Consider the following 10,070-nt stretch of genomic DNA (forward strand, 5'->3'; position numbering starts at 1 on the left):
TATTCATGCTACAATATCAAAAATGATCTAGTCATCATGGGAGTTGTTGTTCTGCTAATTTGTAAATCTTTCAATGCAGCATGCATAATCACATGTTTCCCAACTTTCCACATTACATGGACAATCATTACTATGTGACTAACCCCTCAACTCTATATCCCAAGAAAGTCTCTATGGTTCAGAGACTTTATCATCTTACCTGGGATTCTGGATTAATGTGGACTTGGCAAATTTGGTGCATGCTGTTTGGTGATTCCAACATAGATTCACCTTTAGAAGTTAGACTCTAAAACAAAAAGTTATTGATTCACGAGGCTTCAATGAGGATTTGGCTAAATGAGAGTCAACGGGTCAAAATCTGAAAGTCAGACAACTCATTTACTTCCCTACCAAGTTGCTGTGATTAGAGATTCAGGGTCTTCTTATAAACTTAATGTGCATTATTAACCTTTTACACAGGAAACAACAAATAAGTAAGAAAGTTCTGCAGTGAACTAACTCGACATGATACAGATCAATAAATATGGATACATCCCCATATGTTAATATTCCAATTTAGCTGCTGTTCCATCAAAATTTGCAAGAAGCATGGTACAATTATGGGCTTGTAACCCTGGATCAATAATAATGGAAATTTCTCTTCAAAGACTGATAATAAAAAGAACCCTCTTTCTAATGTTCAGCAGCTTGGAATCCAAATATTTTTTTTGTGAAATAGTTGACACTGTATCCTCCACTCAGCTTGAAAATTCAATGGTTCACCCTTTATTTGAGCACTTCAGCATTGCAGTACATGGTAGGGAATTTTAAATTCGCATTAAAATGTCAGGAGCCCATTCCAACAACCTTACACCTCTCAGTGGTGAGCCCCTTAGCCCAAAAAACGAATGTATTAAAATTCACTAACATGTTAGAGAGTGACGTGTTATTTAATTATTACTTTATTACGATGCAAATAATAAGATATTCTTTAAAGAAGAATGAAAGACTGGATAAACGAGCAGGCTTTGGATGGATCATGGAGAAGGTTGGGCGGAGCAATTTTTGTGCAGTTTAGTTCCTGGGTGGTAGAAAGTCTTCACCTTTCATCAAATTTCCACTGGGTTTCAGTTGGGTAATCAAAAATTTTCCGGGTGAGTAGTTTATCTTGTTCGGAACGTCCATCCGATCCTCTTTTTCCTTGTATTTTACCGAGAGGTAAGTCGGAAGCGACGAAGGGATGACGCAACTGGAACGCCGACGCCACAACTTCTTCTGGCCATCTTTCGGCGGATAATTCCATTCAGATACTCCCCTTTTCAAATTTCCCTGCGATTTCCTCTCTTTCTATCCCTCTACCCATCACTTGTTGTGCAGAAAGTTTGCTTTTTTCTTCTCCACCCATTCTCTCCTCGTCTCAGCTTGTTCGAAATACTTCGCATTCGGTTTCCGTTCGACATTTCTTTCGTTTCCCTTCTTCTATCCAAGTGGGCATCTCCATGGAGATCGACAAAGCGATCAGCGAGTGCAGCGACAGGAGGCTGCAGACGAAGTACAAGAACGCCACTTTCGTCATCCGCAGGACGTTTGCTCTGTACTCGTACGTTTCTTCCGGACACCCCCGTCATTTTATTATATCTTGCTTCAAGCTAGTTGCTGATCCATCGTTAACAGGAAGACATTTTAGTAGTTAATCTGACTTCTCAGTCTAGATTGCTTATACACTCCCTTCATTTTATTGTATCTCACTTCAAACTCAGTTTTGCAAATTTTGTTTGGATGAGATCGCTCATTGATCCATTCAGTATGAGGAATAGATAGAACTAGTTAATTTGTCTTCTCTTTCTCGATTTTGAATTTTACATGGATGCCGCTGATTCATGATTATCAATTTGAAGGTTTGAGGAGATCGCCTTCAGCTTTAACGGAGGGAAAGACTCGACCGTATATTTTTATCTCTGTTTGATTGTTGGTTTTAAAATATTAATTTCGACTGACAGTTTCGGGCAATTATTTTGTAGGTTCTTCTGCACCTGCTTCGTGCGGGATATTTTTTGTATAATGCAGAGGAAGGTCAAAGGTCATCTGAAACCAGCACCAAAAAGGAATGTGCAATGCGAACTATTTACTTTGACAGCCCATCTGCTTTCCCGGAGATCAATTCATTCACCTACGAAATAGCTGATACGTAAGTTGCAATTCTAGAATTCAGACGGCGGATTAATCTATTTTTCCGTTTCATTTATATTTTTCTGGGTTGTGTGCAGTTATGGGTTGGAGTTGGAGGTCATTCACTCAGATTTTAAGTCTGGACTGGAGGATGTGCTGAAAAAGAAACCGATTAAGGCTATTTTCCTGGGTACACGTATTGGCGATCCCAATGCGGTAAAGCATTTAGGTTTGGTGTAGTATATACATAATGACTGCTTGTGGCTTTAAGAATTAAGTTTTGCTCTACCTTGTAGGTTGGGCAGGAGCAGTTTTCTCCGAGTTCCTTTGGCTGGCCTCCGTTCATGAGGGTGAATCCCATTCTAGACTGGTCATACAGGTTACCTTCTTTGTGATGATGACCCTTTGTTGATGTCAATTCATGGATGAATCTGATTATAATTTTGATTCTGATTATATGAAGAAAATTATAAAAAAATCATCCTTTTGACAGGGATGTGTGGTCCTTCCTCTTGACATGTGGAGTTGAATATTGCAGTCTTTACGATAAAGGGTAATTATTTATGAATATATAATTTTCTAGTGATTTTCTCTTTTTTCTTAAAAATCAGTGCGCAGAAAAAACTCTTTGATTTTATCGTGTGTTGACAGATAATTCTTTTGATTGGCTAGATACACTTCCATTGGGAGCATACATGACACAGTTCCAAACGCGTTGTTGTCCTTCATAGATACTGACAATGGAGAGCATTTTAAACCTGCGTATCTCCTCTCAGATGGTCGGCTAGAGAGGGCCGGGCGAGCGAGGAAATATTCTTCATCCTCTTCTAATGTTTTACCAGTAAGCAATGGGATAAGAATGGACCGATGCTCCTCGAAGACTCTCTCCGCCGCCATCATTGGCGTAGGCGATGAGATTCTGTATGTCTCATTTCACTATTCCACTTTTTGTATAACTTTGCAAACTAGTGTATGCCGTCACCGATGACAATGACGATGACGAGACGCCACTGTCCCGGTCATTCGTCTCTCATCTGCAGATAGGATGATGATGACGATTTCATCTTGTCATTGTCTCTCATCTCTCCCCCTTCGTTAACCTCACTCAGATCACAAGAGAGCTTGACGAATTTATATTGTCATTCATCTGCAACAAGGATGGTGATGGTGAAGGCGAAATCATCAGCATCCAAGTCAATCATCTCTCATCTGCAGGTAGGATGACGACAAGGAAGGTTTTGCCTCGTCATCATCTCTGGTCACACTCCCTCTGTTAAATCATCATGAGACGATGACAAAATCATCATTGTTATTCGTCTACGACCAGGATGGTGATGACGATGAAATCGCTTTAGTCATTCACGCTCTGGACAATGACAATTTTTGTCATCGTCCGTAACGAGTATTGTGAACCCCTCGGAAATTGGATCAATTTCTATTCCTTTGAAAAATATGCCCACGATGAATTTGTTTTATGTGTGGTCCGTATTTCTAGAATCTCTCTGGATAGATCTTGGGCGTTGCTCTTGTTATTTCTTTTTTAGATTGTTAAGAGATCGAAGACCTTAGGTTTGACCTCCATCAGTTGGCTCTAGTGTTTTATCTGTTTGTGTGCGAATTAAAGATCTTTCCATTAAAGATGCAGAGAGTGATGCTTTGCTGAGAATTCCTCTGTGAGCAGTTATTATCCCTCTGTTAGGTTATCATTTGTTTATTTTGCTATCATTTGTGGCAGAATCAGTCAAAATGGTCATTTGATGTTGATTTCTCACACATACCAGCACTAGACATGCACCAGACGCTCTTGCCTTTCATAAAACAAATATGCAGCGGTTCATACCCATCATCTTCCGTTGAATTTTGTTTGTCTCAACTATTAGACTTCAGTTTAACCCTTCTGGATATTCCAAGGAATAAAATAACTGCGTTACCCTTACTTTATCACTTTTAAAGAAGATCGATCGTTGGTTAATTTAGGTGTTTTCAAATCCGTTTGCCTGTGGATATTTCTGCCTTAACTATTGTCCTAAACTACTTTCATTTCCGAACATCTCAGCTTTGGCTTTTGTGAAGATCAAATCGGACTGTCACTTTGCAAAAAGCTTCATGCTATTGGTTGGCAAGTTACGCGACAATCAGTTGTCAGAAACGACGTAAGTTTGTTGTTTAGATGAATTATTAAGGTTAGCATAAAATTTCGTTTGACGTTTATGGGATCCATTGGAAGCCTGCATGTTCAATTAGGGTAGAATGTCAGTAATGAATATGGTTGATGATTTACCTATCGATCTAGCTACTGCAGGGAACCTTTAATTATTCCAATGTGCTCCATTAGTGCGTGGACTTTTCTAGCATGCCATAATCTTCTTTGAATACTTCCTTCATTTAGTTGTCTACAAAGATGCATTAAGTGTTTTACCATGCTCTGCATGCGCATTTGTTAATTCATACATACGTATCTTGTTCTTGCTTCATTCATTGATGTTTCTTCTGTTCTGAGAGTCATGGCTAACGTTTTATGGGTTAACAAAATTTAATAGGACACGAAAATATTTAGATCCATGTTATTCAAAACATTTTTCCTGATATTTAGGAGACTCATTCACTGTGTTCCTGAAAGATGATGTTCCTTTAAAACCTGTGTGTAGTTTGATGTCAAAACATCATCAGTGACTGGCCTGAAAAGGCACGCATTCACCTGTTCTTTGTCTTTTATTGGGATGCATATGGGAATCGTTCAATCAAATTCGCTATATCTCTAGAATTATACTTTTTGCTTATAATGATAATATGATACAATCCTGTACCCCCAAGGGTATCTTAGGCATTTTAGCCCACTTAGGGCATTTTAGTCATATCATGCTCAGGGTAGATTGCTTTCTCTTCTTATAAATATGTATAGCTCTCCCTTGAGGAGGGCAGTCAAGACTTATGGTAAGATCGGCCTCTTGGCTCACTATCTCGATCCTCCTGTCTCGGTCCCGTCCCCTTGACTGTCCAGCAATCCCCTATCCCCGTGATCGTCTCACCGGATCTTCAGCCGGCTCCCCTCCAATCCGATCCCTACCCTTGCCGTTCGTTTCTCTTCTAGTCTCCAACGATCCCCGTCCCTGCATTCGTCAACCCTTTACAGTGTCATCAGGCGGCTCGTCCCTGGTCGATCCCTGCCCCATCTGTTCGACCCCTCCTATCATTCCCGCCTCGACTCTCCTACCCCGGGAACATCTACCTCGCCTCGCCCTCTACCCTTCTTCCGATACGAACCCAGACCGAGGTTCTTATCATAATATTTTTTGGAATAAAATGCAGGTTGATTCTGTCGCCAAAGAAGTCGAGGAACAGATATCTGGAAATGACATGGTACTGTTCTGAAACCGGCTACAAGGTCTTTTTTTTACAATAGAGATACATTATCCTCACCGTTGGACTGATAGTTTTTTGGCGGTTGTAGATTTTTCTATTTGGAGGACTTGGCCCCTTGTATTCTGATGTATCAGTTGCTGGCGTCGCCAAGGCCTTTGGAGTTCGCTTGGTAATTGCTTATGGAAATATCCTTGTTTTTTGTGAGAAATAATTCATTTACGTGTCAATAATTTTAGTGAACATCCTTTTTACTGCATATTTTTTAATGTAGACTATTTATATTCCCTCTATTTTCAGGCCGCAGATGAAGAGTTTGAGGAGTATCTTCAGCATCTTATAGGCGATCATTCCACTGGCGCCAGAAACGAGGTGCTTTTTGATTTCTGCCCAATGGCTGACCTGTTATATAAGATTTTTTATTAATTTTCTTGAAGACTAGAAATCTTTTTTTTCTTCTCTAGATGGCTCTTCTACCCGAAGGCATCACAGAGCTGCTTCACAATGACATGCTTCCTGTGCCTATAGTATGTTTTCTGATATTTTTTTATACCCTACAATTCGCCTATTTACACTACTACTGGAACTTTTCCTCATTGATGTCACTCTTTTCATATTTTTCAGATTAAATGTCGGAATGTGATCATTCTTAGTTCAACCAACATATCCGAGCTGAAAAAGGAATGGGAATGCTTGCTTACCTTGCCCACCTCCCCATTGGTGCAGATAACCCCTTTCCTATCAAAGCATCTGAGCACAACACTTTCTGATGTAGGCTTCCTGCACCCCTTTCATTTAGCAATTCCAAGTATAATTCTTGAATGAAAATTAATATTCGTTGTGTATTTTAAATCAAATGCATCATCAGGAATAGATTTCCTTGAGTTGGAGTCCGAAACTTTATTCTTCTTTTTGTATCCAGTGCTCGGTTTGTTAGATTGCACTAACTTTTCAATGTAACTTCTGCGAAGGTCGAAGTTTCTCAGTCTATATTGCGGTTATGTCATGATTTCCCTGACATCTACATTGGTGAGCCCCATTACTTCTATTATGTTATATTTACTTATTTTCTCTGAAGCGTGTGAAATTTACTTAATATTCTGCTGAATTACCTGATTTTTCAGGTAGTCATCGCAGATCCAGAATCGGACTCCTCATCATCAGTTTTGTTGGCAAGGTAAAAATATTTAAACAATTCACTACCTATTATTTTGGGATATTTAATTGAATCTCAAAGATAGTTAGTTTGCTTAGTATTGGTTTTTTGATCCCATCGAGAATAAATTCTATGTTACCAAAGATGTCACAGTTGATTAGAAGAAGCACAACTATGTATCTATAGAAAATAGTTTTGCAGGGAAATGTGGTAAACCAGAATTTTAGTTCAGAGGACTTGGTTGGATGGATATCTGATTTCCCAGATCGTGAAATGCATCAAAACCCCCTAATCAGCCCCTTATTTAAGGGGAGTGAGGCTATGCTGTGTTGGAAAGGCCACCAGAATTATCTCCATTCCAGAGGGGACAGTCATGTCCACCCGTGACTCAGCTATGAAGACTTCTGCATTAAAGGTGGAATATGGACAGGTCTATCTGAAGAAGAAAGCTAACTTTAAGTACCCACTCAGTACTCTCTCCTTTCCCAACTTGTGGGCAAGGTAGTGAAGTCTCTCTATCCAACTCAGAAATTCACCTCTCTGAGGAACTCATCCGTTCAGTATTAGGCATTTAAACCAAAAGAAGGATCTGTTAAGATGGATTTTTCATTATCCAAGGATTTTGAAATAAAGTGCTGGGTAGACTTAAGTATTTCTTGGGCATAGAAGTAGCACACTCACTCAAGGAGTTGTTTTCTCCCATTTGAACTATACTTTGGACTTATTGAAGAAGACAGGTCTACAGGGATGTAAACCAGCACCTTCACCAGTTGATCCAGACCATAAACTAGGCCTTGGGCAAGAAAGTACCCTGGTTGATGAAGGGAGATATCGAATATTGGTTGGTAATTGATGTGCCTAACTCACACCAGGCCGGATATATCCTATGCTATGGGCTTAGTTAGTCGATTCATGCGGGATCCCAAGGAAGTACATAGAAATTTACACCAATGCTGATTATGCACGTAATATCGTTGACAGAAGGTCCACTTCTGGGTACTGTGGCTTTCTTGGGGGGAATCTAATCTCCTAGAAAATTAAGAAGCAGATGGTGGTGTCACGGTCCAGTGTTGAAGCAGAGCTTGCAGCATTAGCCTTTGGAATCTATGAATCATTGTGGACAAACATCTGTTGGAAGAACTCAGGATACCTCGTACCAAGCCAATCAGGCCGATGTGTGACAATAGGTCTGCAATAGCGATTGCTCACGATTGAGTTCAACACGCTATCGCAAAGCACATGGAGGTGGACTTATACTTTTAGGAGAAACTGGGGAATGCATCAACTGTACCTCTCATGTTATCTACAGAACATTGTGCTGATCTTCCTTCAAAGTGAGTACACAGTCCTCTGCAGAAAAGGCTTGTCTTCAAGATAGGAATGGAGAACATTCATTCTCAGCTTGAGGGGGACTGAGAAACCAGAAGCTCATTTCTTATACAATGTGCTTTTATATTAATTGCATCATTTATTTTATTTGGCTGTTGTTATAACTTAGAGTTGGATCGAAGCATCCGAACCCGATATGTACTATATAGAGGGTGTCTTGAATAATTTATACAACCGTCTGGTTATGCTTATATTGGTCAAGCTCTCTCACCCTCTTACCCTAAAGTGTTCTGCCCACGCACTCTTCGAAGCTGGCTGCTAATTGGGTCGTTAGAGCTTCCATCAAGTTTAAATTATTTCGTTTGTAGCTTTATTTGGTTTGATGCTTTCTTACCTGGTTACACATAGCACTTGGCTGAGACTTTCTTCAGCATTGAGATTATTGACATGCAAAACGATTCTGGGAAGTAATTTTCTTTCTATTCTGCAAAAATATATTTAATTAAATTTATGTATACGGGTAAACTATATTACAGATCAGTAGATATTATAGATGAAACGTGAATGTCATTCATTGTGCAGGATCAAGCGAGAATAGATTTGGCTGCTGCATCTCTCTCAAAAGAATTCCCTGCATCGGCCTTCAGAGAGTTTAAGTGTACAGACTCTGATTCAGGATCTGTAGTGTGACCATAGTTGCGGCGCTTTGAAATTTTTTCTTTTCTGGAGCAGAGAGAGAGTAATGAGAAGAGTCTAACCAGGAAAGGGTTGTTGGTGACGGAGGGTTGTATAAGAAAAGAAAACTGATCTTAAGAATGGTTCATTCTCTCATTCTTGCTAGCTCACACATACTGTGGGCTTGTGTACAGAAGATTTGACTGGCTCTGAAATGAACAAAATGCAATTTAGCATGCTTCATGATATATATGCCTCTATTCATCAATCTTTTTCCTTCTTATATTACCGTCCATGTATCTGTCCAAGTAGATGTCCTATATGTAACGGTCTTTATCGTTTATATGTTAAGTATAATGACATATAAAAATGATAATTATGATAGAGACATCGATAAGGGATAATGACTTCAAGTGTGTCTGAGATACCCATGAACTGGCATCCATGGGTGATGACAATAATATCTCACCTTCAGTCATTCTAGAGTCTTAGCTCTATACAAACTATTATATGTGAAATTAAAGGAGTCAAGGCATTCTCATTGCACTTAATAGTAGAAGGTGCACTACGTATGTAAAGAACATCTCAACTCAAGCTCAGATTAGTAGGTACCCTTCACTACTAAGAATGTTGCATGATATAGAGAGTGCCACTCCAAGATAGTGGCTAGAATAGATGGGTGACAGCTTATCCAACTTCAATGACTCAAATCAGGAAAGGGGTTAGAAGATGCAAAAATTGTACTTCTTTTTATCTCTTTGTTTTCTCATTTTTTCCCTGCCATTTGACATTTATGAGATACTGCACAGTTTCTTAGCTTTTGTCTTTTGGAATGGGGATGAGGAGATGTAGACTATATAGACTCTTAATGCCACTCCTTTTGATACATGCAGTCCCTGAGTAGACATTCTGATTATTTCCCCGAAGGAGGTTTTGTAAACCTTAATGTTTCAAGGAGCTTCACTTTCTCAATAATCATAGTGTCTTAGAATAAAATCTGTACCTTGCTGAACTGATTTTATAGTAGGGTTTCTTTGACCTAGGTTTGAGACAAGGTGAATGAGTAGGTTGAGATGGAGAGAAGTGTAAAACTACTAACAAAGAAGAGATGCCAATGATAAATAACGATTTTTAACTAGGCCACCGGACAATGCTAATAGACTGCCAATGAAACCACAAGATGGCATAATGTAAAAGTTTAATTACCCACTCGCACACCCTAGGCTAAGGTTATGCTCAAATTGATAACATACTAATTATTCAGTTAATGCAATATATTTACCTGTTTATTTGCATTCAAATGATTTTATGTGTTATCAAGCCTTAAATAATTGAATTTATTTTTGGAATGATGTTATGAATTCTGAGAATTTTTATGTATTTTAGGGATTTTACAAACTGA

The 10,070-nt window shown here is 39.1% G+C and overlaps 1 protein-coding gene across 1 annotated transcript; it reads left to right on the top strand.

Annotated features, from left to right (window-relative positions):
- Nucleotides 1-996: 996 nt before the first annotated feature.
- LOC144707755 (phosphoadenosine phosphosulfate (PAPS) reductase family protein) lies at nucleotides 997-8,916 on the top strand. Its single transcript, XM_078580993.1, has 17 exons — nucleotides 997-1,133; nucleotides 1,468-1,579; nucleotides 1,878-1,923; nucleotides 2,001-2,167; nucleotides 2,247-2,364; nucleotides 2,445-2,527; nucleotides 2,642-2,701; nucleotides 2,821-3,069; nucleotides 4,205-4,301; nucleotides 5,458-5,508; nucleotides 5,600-5,680; nucleotides 5,809-5,880; nucleotides 5,973-6,035; nucleotides 6,133-6,279; nucleotides 6,480-6,537; nucleotides 6,633-6,685; nucleotides 8,576-8,916. The coding sequence occupies exons 2-17, from the start codon at nucleotides 1,479-1,481 to the stop codon at nucleotides 8,681-8,683; spliced, it is 1,554 nt and encodes a 517-aa protein (XP_078437119.1). The 5' UTR covers nucleotides 997-1,133; nucleotides 1,468-1,478; the 3' UTR covers nucleotides 8,684-8,916.
- The last annotated feature ends 1,154 nt before the right edge of the window (nucleotides 8,917-10,070 follow it).

Source organism: Wolffia australiana, chromosome 9 (assembly GCF_029677425.1).
Source record: "Wolffia australiana isolate 7733 chromosome 9, ASM2967742v1".
NCBI lineage: Eukaryota > Viridiplantae > Streptophyta > Magnoliopsida > Alismatales > Araceae > Wolffia > Wolffia australiana.

What these genes read in the sequence shown, in the direction of transcription:
- LOC144707755 (XM_078580993.1), top strand. Translation starts at nt 1,479, where the DNA reads ATGGAGATCGACAAAGCGATCAGCGAGTGCAGCGACAGGAGGCTGCAG. An exon ending in AGGCCTTTGGAGTTCGCTTG is followed by an intron (nt 5,681 to 5,808) that starts GTAATTGCTTAT and finishes CTCTATTTTCAG; the next exon opens with GCCGCAGATGAAGAGTTTGA. An exon ending in TGAGCACAACACTTTCTGAT is followed by an intron (nt 6,280 to 6,479) that starts GTAGGCTTCCTG and finishes ACTTCTGCGAAG; the next exon opens with GTCGAAGTTTCTCAGTCTAT.